At 33.5% G+C, this 16726-nt stretch overlaps 2 protein-coding genes across 2 annotated transcripts; both read left to right on the top strand.

Annotated features, from left to right (window-relative positions):
• Positions 1-3253: 3253 nt before the first annotated feature.
• Positions 3254-3934, top strand: LOC131076153 (protein DMR6-LIKE OXYGENASE 2-like). Its single transcript, XM_058013215.2, has 2 exons — positions 3254-3508; positions 3683-3934. Exons 1-2 carry the CDS (start codon positions 3254-3256, stop codon positions 3932-3934), a joined length of 507 nt encoding a protein of 168 aa, XP_057869198.2.
• Positions 3935-4949: 1015 nt separating this feature from the next.
• LOC131858960 (protein DMR6-LIKE OXYGENASE 1-like) lies at positions 4950-15356 on the top strand. Its single transcript, XM_059212458.1, has 4 exons — positions 4950-5060; positions 8372-8427; positions 14674-14995; positions 15105-15356. The coding sequence occupies exons 1-4, from the start codon at positions 4950-4952 to the stop codon at positions 15354-15356; spliced, it is 741 nt and encodes a 246-aa protein (XP_059068441.1).
• Positions 15357-16726: the final 1370 nt, after the last annotated feature.

Raw genomic sequence — 16726 nt, 5'->3', positions numbered from 1 at the left:
TACAGGTGTATTAACATGAACTAGAGGAGACCCTTTCCACATGCCAATACAAGATGAAGACATTTTAGCTACAACCATAATACATAGAGTAGAAACCCCACCTGGAACCATAAGAATATATTCTAGAACAAGGGAAAAAGTAAGAAGACAATCCATCTTCACATTAGAAGGAATGAAAAACACAACATCAATGTCTAGAGAGTATCCGAATATGGGCAAACTACAGCCTAATAGAATATTTCAACACAAGTCATGAAAGATCCAAAATAAGGTAGGGGGACAAGACAACTAGACTAATCTAGAAACAAAGGAGCTCAGGGGAGAATAGGAAACTTTACAAAATACCCCAACATCACTTTGTGATTAAAGACTACTTTAACCCTAGCATTGGAGGAGGTTGGGGAGGGACAAGGGCACATTGAAGATATCTGCATCATCCCTACTTTACAATTTTCCATGAAGGGAAGGTTGTATTCTATGGACCTGAAAAAAAGAAAAAAAAGATCATAACTCTTGTTAGAAGCCAAAACACAAGCACTCATATTTGAATAAATCTCTCCAAAAGAAGAAGAACTACAAACAATTGCTAACACAACAATGGGAAAGGACATAGGGAATTAACCTCTAATAGGGAAATTCCCTCTAGGGCATCTCCATATTCCAATGCAAGGGAAGAACATTGAAGAACAACTTTTAAAATTTGGGCAGTAGAAGCTCCCACATAAATTCTTTGAAAGCATATAGATCCTTCTTTAAAAATTGCTAGGACAACTAGCACAGATGGATGGGAACTATCTCAAATAAAAACTAGTGATGCATCTTCCTCCTCCTTACTCTAGGAAGATGGCTAGGGAACTAATGAATCGTAATAGCAATCTCCAAAGTAACTCACAATGCAATCACAAGAGCCCACCCATAGCCAGTAAGTGAAGCACTGGAAACAACCATTGATAGCACTAGGGGAAGAAGCATAGTGGTGAAGGAAACACCCTCCTCTAAGGTAAGTCCTCCAAGTTGTCCCCCTATTTCCTCATCTTCCTCATATGTGTCGTGTTATTTTTATAAAATAGAAATATTATTTTATATTTATTTTTCCAGTATGAATTTATAATGTTTTAAAGTATGTAGTGATTGAGAACTGATATCATAATGTTGAATCAAAAATATGTATATTTTGATTTATGATATTTTCCTTACCGTTTTTAATGAATCCATGTTTGTTATGATCTTTCTTCATTTTTTATTTTATTGTTGTATGTCTTTTTCATTGTCCACATTTTTAATTAAAATATATGTTTGTTGTGAGGCTTTATTTCTAATATTATCCATTTTCATTTCACCTTCTATTTTAATTCATGTGTAACTTTTTATTTCTTTTATGTGTTTTATGTATTTTCCCTCTTGGTGGCATACTTGTTGTGCTATTCATTTTATTCTTTAATTTTGATATACATAGATATATTTCTATGATTTTCTCATTATTATATTTCATGTACATAAATGTTTGCATACTTACATGGTTTTATCTTGTGATGCTCACATGTGAATTTATGATAATTGGTTACATATTATGATCATATGATCATGTTCCATGCTTAGTTTATTGTTACATGTTTACATCACATGATCACATGTTTATGATTATTATATATTACATATATTTATCACATATTATTTACTATATCTACTTATGTTCGCATGATATTATCTAGCACAAGCTTGAATGTTATAACTTGTAAATGGACCTTATTGATATTAGCACTAGGGAGCACCTTGCTTTTATATTTGCACATGCTTTCATGATCACATTTTATTATGCTATCACATGTTTGTCATAATATGTTATCCATGAGGCTTGTTACATTCTTATTTAGTTTTACATGATCATGCATTTTTCTTGTTTTCTTTAATTCATTGTATTATTTTTATGTAAGTGGGAGAGGGAAAATATCAATGAATATAGATATGATAATTATCTCATATCTTATTGTGGCCAAATCCATGTACAATGGATTTACTTTTTAAGCTCCTTGGCAACCACTATCTCTCTTTCTACTTTAAAATTTGGGTAATGTGATTTTTTAGGTAATTTTGATTTGTGTCTATTCTATTATTTTACTACATTCTAAAAATGTAACCTTGAAATTTTCAAGATGGAGAATTTGTGGAATTATTGTCCTTATATGTATCCTATCAGCAAGTGTCTAGAATATAGACTTTTGAATTTAGTTTTTGTCCACTTTTACATGGATCCTCATAGTAGTTCACAAGAAATCTATTGTGGGAATTTTAAAGTGTGGACAACTTACATCTTTCTCTCTCTTTTGGACTCATGTTGACTTAGTTTCCCCTAATACAATGGCTAGCATACAACTATTGAGTTTCTACATAAATGTTGGTAATTAACCTAAATGTAACTTGATCCTATCTTCACCATCCCTAAGAATTGATCATGATCTACAAATTTTCCATTCTATTAGCTAGGTAAAATAGATAGTGTCAAATTGACCTTGGGTTAGAATTACGATATAAAACTAATATTAAGTAGAAACTACATCCTATAAGTGATCCCTTAATTTCCAAATTCAAATTTAGTAATAAGAACATGCTAATGTCCTTCCGATAAATCCTTATTTCTTAATATGAGCACACAAATTTTAACTTTCATATTAGAGTGCTATATAAAAAGACCAACCCTAATTCATTCTATGCATCTATCTTTTTTTTTAAAATATCATTAAAACATAATCCTACAAGATAAAAAAAAATGTATACATTTGCATTAACTTAAAAAAATACTTACTAATATATTACACGACTACTAAACAAATTTTTGAATCTATCAAAAATCTCTAATTTAACTCCAAAAACATAACCAAAAAAATCCTCATATAACAAACACAAATTCCAAGCAACCAATAACGTATATTCTTTCTTTTTTGGATAAAATGTCATTATTTGTTAGTAAAATGTAAAAGCATACTAATGTACATAACCCAGTATAATTTTTCAGAAATTAAATATACAATTTCACGTAATTCTTTTGGTGTTTATACAATTCAATTTAATATTCAGACCAGATGTTTGTGGGAGAAGTTTTAAATATCACGTTTCACTTGGACCAACTACTTACGGATCTATGATGTGCTGTGGCATGTGGCAACAATAAAAAGACTATTTTCCCATTCTATCCACGTTGGAGAGTAGCGTCTATATTCTCTTCATTGTCTACAGTTTCTTAATCGTGCAAGAGATGGAGAATGCCAATTCTATCCAGGAGTTTATGGGAGTGAAAGTCATGGTAGAAAAAGGCTTGGATCGATTTCCTCATCATATTATCAGGTCCTTTAAAGAGGATCCAAAAGTCTTACAGGGTATTGAAGATGAACAGCACGAGAATATACCAGTTATTGATCTGCAGGAACAAGTACATGATAGTCCTTTTGGCCTTTCTGCCAATCTTGTGGAGGCCATCGGTCGAGCTTGTCATGAGTGGGGCTGCTTTCAGGCATGCCATCACCCTTTCCTTTGTTTTGCAAATTGCATCACCTGCTTGATCATATATTAAGATTCATTGATAGTTTAGTTTAGGCACACAATAGATTTGGGAAATATGAATCTGTTTTAGGGTTAAGATGGATACCTGCCAATCATACGTTTATTGAGTAGAATATTATTGCAGGTGATAAATCATGGCATTGCTCCATCGTCAATGAATGAAATGATGGAGGCAGCTCGACAGTTCTTTGAGTTACCAGAGGAACAGAAAACGAAGTACTTTACTTTGGACACAATGTCAAGTTTTTGCTATGCATCGAGCTTCAACATGCAGAAGGATAAAGTACTGAGCTGGAGAGACTTCATTCGTTACTCCTGTCATCCGCTAGACGATGTCATATCTCACTGGCCCAGCTCTCCGCCTACATTTAGGTAATATCTATCCATGCATGACCTTCAATTATGAAACACTGTGCACAAGACAATTATAATAAAGCAAAGGTAATGTTGTACAGAAACTTTATAACCAACTTATTTTGAAAAAACAAATTAAGATGGAAAAAAGATAAGTTGAAAAAGCCCTCCAGATGTAAAACCTGTGGGAGAAAAATTCAGGAAATCATTGAACCCTCTTTCTTGGTAACCTGAAATCCATGTATTGAAATTATCATTCGATATTGATTTGTATGGAGTTTACAATTTGATTATAAAAGGTAAACAAGTAATAATTAGTAATATATTTCTATCCTATTCCGCTATCCCCTTGGGATTCAAGAAGTTTAGCTTTGCGACCACCGGTGGAATGTCGTGCGAGCTGAAGGCAAGCGCAAGCGAGGGAATGTGTGAACTCCAGAAGCTATCGCGTAGAAGGAAGGCTAATGTTTTTCGCTTGCTCTCTTCCGCCTTTTTCCAGAAATTACAGTTTGGCAAAATATATGAGTATGGTAAAACTGCGAAATTTGCCGCGATTAGGGCTTCTTCCGGCGACACCCCTAATCTATCTGCGACTGCTCCTGCCACAATTTCGCTTCATCTTTTGAGTCTGGGATGCTCCAATACAGTCCCCACACAGCCTGATGGTGTTGATCACGGAGGTTTGGTTGCAGACCAGCGTTAAGATAGCAATTTTTGAAGATGGTCTACGGTTTTCTTTGCTTGTAAGTGGTGTAATATATGTTGATTGACTAATGCTGAATTCACTGTGTATCAAGCAGCTAGCAAAAGAGTCGCAGCAAACAAAGAAGACACATCAATTTCACATGACAAGAAGGAATTGGTGAAATTGAAAAAGTCTTTGCTGCTATACAATTTAAGCTCGGCCACAGGACAATGAATAGAACCGTCTGCCAGGCTATTTCAAGGAGTTCAATGGAGTGAATATTTGACAATTAGGGTTTGCTACAACAATAACAAATTTTTAGGGTTACAAATTTTAGTAAATGAATACAGTCATGGCCTATAGAAGGCATTTGGGTTCATGGGCGGATGTGGGTTGGAAAGACCCGCCTCATGTTCCGCAGTGGGTCTACACGAACGGCAGATGGAAGGACATAGCGATACAGGTAAACCGGAGCAGAAATAACAAGGTTTTTCGGCCAGTTTCAAAATACTTTCAAGGCTTCTTTCGAAACAGACGCAGTGTGGCATGGAGGCAGAATAACAATGGAAGGAGATTCACTCGAGGGCATTTTAATAATGGTGAGAATCAAGGGAATTCTAAGAAGCAATTGAAGGGTTTTTTGGGGAAATGGTCTTTGGATTTGGGAAATCAGTGAACGTTTGCTAGGGTCGTTGGCTTGGCAAATAAGGAGACTGCGGCTAGGGTTTCTATTTCTTCACAGCAGGTGGGAAATAAGGTAAATGTGAACCTCAAGGAAGCTAGCCCGAAAAAGGTAAGTAAGATACCTACTGATCATATTCTACCGGGGGTTTCTTCATTACAAGTTTGGGCTCCTATCCCTTGTATTGATATTCTGGGTTCCTATGTTGATCAGAAAGCGAATTGCTTGCATTCAAATGCTATTTCTGGGGAAATTTGGGGTGATCAAATTAATTTGTTGAAGTTTTATCATAAATTGCAGAAAAAATGGGGGGATATGCATTATTTTCAATTATTGTCTGCAAATGCTTTTATTATTGTCTTTGATTCTCCTTCTTTCAGAGATGAGGTATTAAGAACTTCGCATCATTGGTTTGGAAAACATTTAATTTCAGTTGTGGCTTGGAAACCTTTTTTTGTTCCTGCTTGGTCTAGTTCGAAACTTATTCCTTTCTGGTTTGGTTTACCAAAAATTCCTTTTGAATTTATGGATCCGGATGTTCTTGAGCAAATTGGAAATACTATTGGAACTTTTTTAACATCTAAAATGGACTTTGTGGAGGGAGAGGTTTTGGTAAAAATTTGTGTTCTTATTAACCCTAACAATGTTTGCCCCCATACTTGTAATATCAAGTCTCGTGATGGGATTCAGCGTCAGTCAATTGAGAAATTAGATACAAAGCTTCTTAAGTCTCCTTTACTTTTGGATGCTCCGTTACTTATGGATTTTAAGAAAAACCAGCAGGTTGTTGGCTCTGGCCCTAAATCCCTTAATAAAGATAGTTTGTCGGCAGGACCTTCGGTTGAAGGATGTGGAAATGTCTCTTTGCATAAACTGGTAGAAACAGGTCACATTAATCTTGAAAATAATCCATTGTGTTGTAGTTCTGGGAAACCAAATGATCACACTTCAGGTTCGGTCTCACTTTCGTCTTTTCTGAAGACATTTTCTAATAACGGGGGTATAGTGATGGATGGTAATCCCCGTATAAATGAAGTAGATCATTCATTGACAATAGATTGCCCTAAGATTCCAAATAATCACATAAAAGGTAAGGATGACAATTTGCCTTCATGCACTCATAAAGAGGTTTTTGATTCTTCAAAGAATGTGAATTTAGATAAAAATGTAGTGATTGATATGGAAACTATTAAATAGGTACCTACCATAGGTCTTCCTAATGATGCTTCTTTAGTTTAGGAAATTAAGAATTTGGTGTCTAATAATTCCCCTGTGAATGTTGAAATTAATATGGCTAATGAATCTTCCTTAGGGAATAGTAATCCATCAGAGGTTGTCCCAACTATTATGCCAGATGAGAATCTGGTTCAGCAAGTAAATGATATTTTTAACAATCATGCAGATCAGATGGATGAGGGTATTACTGATAGAGTTGTTTGTTCAATTGAGAATGATTTGGGAGGTATAAACTCGACCCTTCCAATTTCAGAATCTGCTAATCCTTTTGCGGATTTGGCTACAACAGAATTAGGTTTTGAAGATAATCCAATTACCCTGGCTTCTCCAAAGTCATGCAAGAGTTTACCAATTGTCCAAACAACTCTGGTTTATTCACCATCAGTGGTTTCTCCTGGGAGAGGTAGGCCTCCAAATAATCTAAAGACTCAAATAGAAATTGATGCTGGAATTCAAAAGACTTTGTCCCTTTCTCCTACTAGTGGGCAAGGGAGGCATTCGGTCTCTCTTGGTAGGCCTAAGAAAACACGCCTAACTCTTGTAAGTGTAAAAAGAAAGAGGAGTAAAAGATCTATGACTAGTCCTCCAGTGACAAAGTTAGGGGTTGTGAAACGTAATTTGCAAGGTTGCTTTGGGAAAAGCAAAAATTCTTCGACTAATGGGAAGAGGGGAGCTTTGGCCTCCCCTCGAGGACAATGAGAATTATTTCTTGGAATGTTAGGGGCTTAAATGCCCCTAACGAGAGACGCTTAATTAAGTCCCAGATGGACTTATTTAAGTGTGATATTTTTATGTTGCAAGAAATAAAGTTGTCAAAGGAGTCTGCTGATTCGGTTTTTTCATCTTGGAGAAGGTGGAATTTTCTTTTTTCTCCTTCTTGTAGTGCTTCAGGAGGTTTGGCACTGCTTTGGAATAATTATAATATTGAGGTACAGTTAGTGGCATCTACGACAAATTGGATGTTGACTTTAGTTATAAGCAAGATTTCGAAGGTTAAATTCTGGCTTTTTAATATTTATGCTCCATCAGGAATTCAAGGGAAGAGTAAGTTATGGGGTTAATTAAAGAGGATTTCTTCTCCCTTAAGACATGGTTCCTTTATTATCTTTGGGGGTGATTTTAATTCTATCACTGATTTAGATGAGAAAAGAGGAGGTGTTTTCCCTAATAAAAAGATTATGGATGACTTTGGGATTTTCATTTCTGATATGAGCCTTTTTTATTGTAAGTCTCAGAATGGGGTTTTCACATGGACAAACATGAGAAGGGATTTTTCTCAGATTGCTGAGAGATTAGATTGGTTTTTGTTATCTGAGAATTGGATTGATTCATATTTTGAATTCTTTTCCTCTATTCTACCAGTCTCAGGTTCTAATCGCTTTCCAATTTCCCTATTAGTTATTAAGGACAAGGCTTCTTTCGAGTCTCCATTTAAATTTGAGCCCATGTGGTTTAGGGATTCTTCCTTTTTGCCTCTACTTATGAAATGGTGGAATTCTGCTCCTTTTTGTTTTGGGTCCCATACGTTTCAGATGTCTAAGAAGTTAAGTTATTTGAAATTGAATATTAGGGAATGGAATATCTCGCATTTTAAGAACATTTTTCAGGAGAAACAAAGGATTCAAGATATGATTGAGTGTCTTAATACTCATGTGATTCAACATGGTATGGTGCCACAATTTTTTGATGACTTGAAGTCACTAAACTTATAGCTTGAGGAGGTGTTAGCTAGAGAGGAAATCTATTGGAGACAGAAATCTAGAGAGTTATGGCTTTCAGATGGTGATAAGAACACAAAAAATTTTCATTCTTCAACTAAGATTAAAAGATGTAAGAATATAATATCTTGTATTCAGTGTCAGAATGGGAATTTATCGACAGAGCCAGAGGATATTGCTTCAAAGGCAGTTAGGTTTTTTAAGTCATTATTATCTTTAGAAAATGGAAATCTCAGCAATGATATTATATCTAATATTCCTCCTTTAGTATCTTTCAAAGGCAATAAGATGTTGATGTCTCCCTTTTCCTTAGAAGAAGTTAAGAGTGTTGTCTTTGCCATGAATCCGAATAGACCTCTGGGACCAGATGGTTTTACTCATTTTTTTTTTCAGAAATGTTGGGATTTTGTGGGAAATGATGTTCTATTGACTCTCGAGGAAGCTAGGAGAAATAGGTTTGTTTTAAAAGAACTTAATACTATAATGATTGCAATTATTCCTAAAAAAGAGGATACTAAGACTTTTGTTGACTTTCGCCCCATTGCTTTATATAACACTTTGTATAAGATATCTACGAAGGCAGTTTCCCTTAGGTTGGCAAATATTCTACCTAGGATCATTTCATTGGAGCAAGGTGGTTTTGTTCCTGGAAGGGAGATGACAGAGGGTGCGATTGTAGCACATGAGGTGATTCATTCTATTTCCACCCAAAGAACATCGGCCATGATACTTAAACTAGACATGATGAAGGCTTATGATAGAGTAGAGTGGGGGGCTTTATGTGTTGTTCTTGAGAAATTAGGTTTTTCCAAAGCCTACGTCAAATGGATTCGTGCATGTATTTCTTCTGCAAGATTCTCAATTTTAATTAATGGTTCTCCTTGTGGTTTTTTCTCTTCCACTAAGGGTTTGAGACAGGGAGATCCCCTTTTTCCCTTTTTGTTTATTCTCCTAGCTGAAACCTTTAGCTGGGCTATTAGGGCTGCTAAAGTGGGGGGGCTTTGGAAAGGTATAAGGATTCATAATATTCCCCAAAGTATTTCTCATTGTCTCTTTGCAGATGATACTCTGTTATTTCGACATGCTTCGTTAGTTGAGGCAAAAGTGATTAAAGGAATAATACAAAATTATGCATCGTTTTCTGGTCAGAAAGTGAATGGTGATAAATCAAAGATTTTCTTCCTTAATACATCACAACTGGTTCAACATAGGTTGCAATCCTTTTGGGGATTTGAGACTAGAAATCTTCCATGTACTTACCTTGGGCTTCCTTTCTTTGTTAAACAGGATAAGAATGGTTTTTGGGATAAGATTATTTCCGTCATTTCTAAAAGAATTCTCTCATGGAACCATAGATGGTTAACTTTGGTGGGTAAAATTGTTCTCATCAAGTTTGTTTTGAATGTTGTTCCCATATATCTCATGTCTATTTTGAAGTCTTCAAAAGCAGTTATTGTTAGTTTACAGGATACCCTTAGAGATTTTCTTTGGAACAATAATAAAGATGGCAAGAAAAAATTCCCTTTAGTTGTGTCGGATAAGGTATGTTTGCCTAAAGAACTTGGGGGAACAGGAATTCAAAGTCTAGAGAATCAGAATTCAGCCTTAGACCTTGCTAAGTTGGTTTGGAATTTATATGACAAGCCTAGCTCCTTATGGGCACATATTATGTTTGCCAAATATTTAAATAATGGACCGAGAGAGTACATTTTTAAAGTCTCAAATTTTCCTTCGGGTTCTGCCATTTGGAATTTCCTTTGTAAATGTAGATCAGTTATTTTGCCTCATCTCTCATGGATTGTTCACAATGGTAGAAAGGTCAGATTTTGGGATGAAGTATGGAATGGATACACACCTAAGGTGAATATTAGGGATTGGTCTCCTCTGATCACTATTCTTTCCTCCCTTTGGGGTATTTTCGTAGCAGATTATTTTGAAATTGTGACTACTGGACCCCTTAAGCTAGCTAGATGGAGGTCGATTGATTTCTTCAATGTTGATCAAAGTATGAAATTAGATTTTGAGAAGATTTTGGGGGATAGAATTGTATTTTTTTTTTGGTTTTGAGGATGAACTTATTTGGACAAAGAATATTCTGGTAAGTACACTGTTAAAGATGGTTACAACTCTCTTATGGTTGCTAAAGATTTATCATCCTAGCCTTATAAGTTGTTTTGGCATTCGGCTTGTCTTCCTAAAGCTGGAGCTTTTGCTTGGTTGGCAGTTTAGGATAGAGTCCTTACAGGTGTGAGACTTGATAGGCTTGGTATTACTATTGTTTTCCCTTGTGTCCTTTGTAACAAAAATTTGGAATCTTCTTCACACTTGTTCCTACATTGTGATTATGCTTATGAATATTGGCAGTGGTTGTTTGAGAAGTTAAATATATCCTTTGTTATTGGTAAGGATCTCATTTCCCATTTTAGATCTTGGCCCTTTATGTTTGCCTCATCTTTTTATGCATGCCTTTGGATCATATCTCCATTTATTGTGATTTAGAATATTTGGCTAGAGCGAAACAATAGTGTATTTAAAAAAACAAGTTCTCCTATGTTTGAGGTTCTATTAAAAATTGAGTCTTCAATCTCTGAGGTTGCTTTGTCGTTTATTTATAAGAATTTGGACAATCTTACTTCTTTTTCGCACTGGGATAGTAGAATTACTAGAGCTTGGAAGATGTTGTCGTTTTTACCCTCTCATGGTTCAATTTTAAAAAAGAATGATGCAATAGGCAAGAAATGCTCTGCTAGATGGAAACCTCCTCCGTAGGGGCACTTTAAACTGAATTTTGATGGGGCCTCTCGTGGTAACCCTGGGCCGGCTAGGGTAGGCATGGTAATTTATGATCACAATTCAAATTTTATTCGAGCTAAGTGTCATGCTATTGGTTTTAAAACTAACAATTATGCAGAATTTCATGCTTTGTCTTTTGGATTGGATATGGCAATCTCTTTGGGAATTAAGGACTTAATAATTGAAGGTGATTATTCAATGTGTTATGAAAAAGAAATCAAATTGTTGGAATTTGCAGTGTATACTTGATCTAATTTTACAAAAATTAGAATTGTTTGAATCCTTTTTGTTATCCCATTGTTACAAAGAAGTTAATAAGATTGCAGATTATTTGGCAAATTTAGCCATTGATAGCAATGTTAATCAGCGAGAGGTGGGTTTTGAGGAAATTCCTTCTAGGGTATGGGAAGGTTTGCAACAATAGTTATGTGATTTTCTTGAGTAATGTTGATGTAAAATTTTATGATGATAATTATTCCCGCTTTCCCCTTTCATTTCAAGTATTCATGTTCCCTGTCTGGAGGAGTGTTCGAGCTCATGGTATTTGATACAATTGTGTTTTTCCAAAGGTTTTTTGATACTTTCTTTTTTGGCAGGAAGGTTTTTGGCTCATGGGATTTGGCACAGGGCTTTGGAAAATTCTGTCTTCTTCCATTGAAAGAAACTATGGAGTCTACATTTGAAAATTATATGGGCTCTATGTAAAACTGATATTAATTGTGTTGTGACTACATTTTGTATGTGGTTTTGCACGGGGTTTATAAACTGATCTGCTAGATACTATAGGTTTATTTTATGAGATGTGACCGGAGGTTTTCTTCCAAGGATTCTTTCCTCTGGTATGCTCTTTGAATCCTGTGTTAAAAAAAAAAATTAATAAAAAAATTTAATGAAATAATCCACTTTTATTGAAAAAAAATATATATATATATTTCTATCCTTATAGACCTTTTTATACAGACCTCTTCTTTAGGCAATAGAGTTATAATGGCATAAGGCTTGCGTATTATGCCATTGACAATAAGGTACTTTTCCTGTTCGTATTAATTATCTTTTTCCTCCATGTTTTACTTGAACAGATCTATCCACGTCCTAATTCTGTCCTTTACGTAGAGGGTACAGAGCTTTATCTGTGCTGGCACATGGGCACTTTAATGTGTAAACAAAAACCTTTAGCCCCCACCGAATACCGACTCGTTACATTCACTAAATACTGACGTGATACATTCACTAAAAGAAACAGTACTAAACGAGCATATACTCTTAAATTTGATTGTAGTATATAACTTTTTATATATACGGTCTTGGTAGTATCTAGTTTCTTACAAAATGAACATAAATTTTCAGATTTGATTTGTAGTATCTAGTTTTTTCTTTTTATATATTTGTAGTATCTAACTTTTTATATATATGGTGATGTAGTCCAAAAGAGAAAATAAAAATCTTTGTAATGTAGTCTAACAGGGAAAATAAAAATCTTGGTAGTATCTAGTTTCTTACAAAATAAGCATAAACTTTCAAACTCGATTTGTATTATCTAGCTTTTTCTTTTTATATATTTGTAGTATCTAGTTTTCTTTTTATATATTTGTAGTATCTAACTTTTTATATATATGGTGACCGAGTCCAAAAGAGAAAATAAAAATCTTTGTAATGCAGTCTAAAAGGGAAAATAAGAATCTTTGTAGTATCTAGATTCTTACAAAACGAACATAAATTCTCAAACTTGATTTGTAATATCTAGCTTTTTATATATATGGTGATGCAGTTCGAAAGAAAAAATAAGAATCTTAGGTAAGAAAGGATTGAAATGTGAGGTGTTTGTTTTTTTTAATTTTTTAATGTAAGGTGTTTATTTTTTTGTTTTTTTAATGTGAGGTGTTTGTTTTTTCTAATTTTTTAATGTGAGGTGTTTATTTTTTTGTGTTTTTTAATGTGAGGTGTTTGTTACATGGGGTGGAATAGATGAATATGTCAATGTTATATAATGTATAATAAATAATAATGAATAAAGAGAGATATTGCTTAACTTTCTGATTAAAAAATTATTGAGATTTATTAAATATAGTGAGATTTTCATATCCTAGAATCAAAAAATATGTTTGTTAGTCATATATAAGTCATAATAAAAATATTCTTTTACTTTTCTATTGGATTGACTTCCTAAATATAAACTTTCTCTCTATATGTATATATGAAATGAGCTTCTAATAATCTTTGCATCTTGACAAATGATTTGTTAGAGAAGTATATTGTAAGGCAACAATATTATTTGCATCTCTCAAAAAATTTGTATTCTTTGTCAAACTTTTAAGATTTTTCTATTAAAATTGTGGATTCTAAACATACCATGATTGACAATAAGTTTCAAATATGTACATGAATGAGAGATATTGCTTAAATTTATGATTAATAAATAATTGATATTTGACTTGTTTTGTATATATAGATTGAATCTCTAAGGATCTAAGATTTTCCCATATGAACTCTTATAGAAGTATATTACAAGACACCAATATTTTCTATTTTCTCTCACACTCTTTAGATCTTTCTACTTAAATTGTGGATTTTAAAAATATTATGAATGACAATAAGTTTCAAACATGTAAATGAATACTAGTTTGTTTGCTAGGTGGATCACAAGCACTAAGATAAGTGTGATATGATGTGTTAGATTATTTTCTTGGTTTGAGTGGAGATATGAATAGATAGCTTTCAAGATATTCCATTCTATGATTAAAATGTGTGCAAAAAGAATATCTTTTTATAATTAAACATAGTACTAAATTGTGAAGATTTTTTGCAATATTAATTTAGGATGAAACTATTTGTTCAAATATTTGATTTTGATTTTGATTTTGATTTTGATTTTGATTTTGATTTTTATATTTGAAAAATATGTATTATAACTGTTAAAACCACCTCTCATTTATATCTAGTGTGATCGATATCTAGATAAAAATTAGATTAATAATAATAATTGAATATATAAACCCACTGAATTGAAATTACATCTACATAAATTAAAAATTAAATGATAAACATAAATTTAAACACAAACAAAACTAAATATATATCAAAGTAAATGATAATAGAAAGTTAAAAAATTACCATTTATAAATGTATAAATACATAAAAGCATTATAAATTGAATGAACAATACAATTAACTTGTTTTTCACCATTACAGCCTACTCACTGGTAGACCAGGCCTACGTATTACCTAGTCTCATATAACTATTTAACTTGTTTTTCACCATTACAACCTACTCACTGGTAGACCAGGCCTACGTATTACCTAGTCTCATATCACTATTCATCTGACATGTGGGTTTTAATAATCTTATGCTAGATTAGCTTTTCAGGTTAGTTTTTTGATATGGTTTGATATTTTTATCATCATAAAGATTTTTCTGAATTTTCCTAGACCACTGCCGTAAGAAAACACAATAAATAGGCATAAAATTTTACCAAATCCATTCACATTTTATGAAATAATTATTAGTTTGATAAATTTATCACACAATGTTTTTTAAATGAAGATTATTATTATCATTGTGATAAAACTGCATCCAGTATGTGTAATTATAATCTCTTAAACTTGCTTCTATGTTTCAACTGCTGAACAACAACGTTTTAACTTTGTAGGAAAGCAAGTCTAAATTTCTGTACCCAAATTCATAGGGTTGTAAGGAAGCTTTGTGGTTCAATTTCAGAGAGCCTTGGGCTCCCAGAAAACTACATTGAACAAGAATTTACAGACTACTCGCAGATTATGGTGTGCAACTACCATCCGAAATGTCCAGAGCCTGAGTCCACTCTTGGTGTAGGGAGTCACACAGACCCAGGTTGGATAACAGCATTGATGCAGGATGACGTCACAGATTTACAGGTCCCCTATGAAGACCGCTGGGTCACAGTCAAGCCTATTCCCCATGTTAGTGTAATCAATCTGGGTGATGTACTACAGGTAAAATGGTTTCTTTATTGGCGTTCTTAATATACTTGATCATAAGAAAAGTAATAAGAGTTTCTTTCTCTCTCTGAATATTGTTTATTTGTTATAAAATCTTACACAGATACTGAGCAATGGGCTATACAAGAGCGTAGAGCACAGGGCGACTGTTAATGGAAGTGCGGATAGGATATCTGTGGTGACAACTTATGGCCCATCTCTGAACACCATTATCAGGCCTGCTCCTGAACTGCTGCTGAAGGGTTGTCAGCCTGCTTATGGTGAAGTAGTTTATAAAGAATACATGGAGATGATTCTAAGCGGGTCACTTGAAGACAAACATTTGTTGGATTTCCATCGCCTGGAAATACAATGAAATGAAAGCAGAGTGGTCGATTATATATATAGTATAAGTTTGGTTCGACATGTTATTGAATTTAGTTTGTGTAAGCTGCATAGAAACTCAAAATCTGATTGCAATTATCTCATATTAAGGTGAAAACGATTATGCCCCTGCTATTAATAGAGGCTAGGGACGAAATGATCCTATGATATGATTACTCCAACCTGGCATATGCCTAATAGTTGTAAGGTGTTCAACTAAATGCTTGATTGTATGCTCAAGATTATGATATTTGGTCTGTGGAAGAATATTTATAATATTTGAAGATATTGCTTGATTCTCTCACAAATAGTAGATCACAAAATTCTCTCATTTATAGGGTTTGAATTGGTGCTTTAATTTGTTTAATTCATATGCTCTTTAATATGGATCTTTCATTTGTGATTAAATTTTCATCTTTTTGGATTATTTGATTTAGTTTCGTTTTATATTTTTTTCTTTTCAAATGATTCAAAAAAAAAAAATTCAGTAATTATTGTTTGTTATATAGTTTGATGGTGCATATCTATCACAAAAGGGATATAAGATGTTCATTTGCAAAGTAATCTATGATATATGTCTTCTAAAACACTCTTAGATATTGTCATGTCTATCTTAGAATTTGATCTTGTCTATTATGACTTTCAATTTTTTCTTTAATAACATATTTTGTTAGAAGGGATTTCCAAAAAATAATGTTTAAATAATAGATGAAAAGGTTTGGGTCTAATGTGAGATCCACTTCAATGCTATCTAGGATCTCACGAATAGGTTATTCCTTTTTCATTCTACTAAAGCTACCCAAGAAAAAAATATCCTCAAATATGACCATTCATTTGTCCTTCCAATAAGTCCTTGTTTGTTAATATGAGCACACAAATTTTATTTTATTTTTTCAATAAAAGTGGATTATTCCACTAAACTTTTTTATTAATATTTTTTTATTTTTTACACAGGATTCAAAGAGCGTATCGGAGGAAAGAACCCCGGGAAGAAAACCTTCGGTCACAACTCATAAAATAAACCTATAGTATCTAATAGATCAGTTTATACACCCCACCCAAAACCACATACAAAATGCAGTCACAACACATATAATATCAGTTTTACATAGAGTCCATATGGCAATTTGCAATCGGATAATTTTCAAATGTAGACTCCACAACTGCTATCAATGAAAGAAGACAGAATTTTCCAAAGCCCTCTGCCAAATCTCGTGATCCAAAAACCTTCCTGCCAAAAAAGAAAGTATCAAAAAACCTTTGGAAAAACACTATTGTATCAAATACCATGAGCTCGAACTCTCCTCCAGACAACGAACATGAATACTTGAAATGAAAAGGGAAAGTGGGAATAATTATCAT

The sequence above is a fragment of the Cryptomeria japonica genome, chromosome 10 (assembly GCF_030272615.1).
Source record: "Cryptomeria japonica chromosome 10, Sugi_1.0, whole genome shotgun sequence".
Classification (NCBI taxonomy): Eukaryota; Viridiplantae; Streptophyta; class Pinopsida; order Cupressales; family Cupressaceae; genus Cryptomeria; species Cryptomeria japonica.
This window is presented reverse-complemented; position numbering and strand designations above follow the sequence as displayed.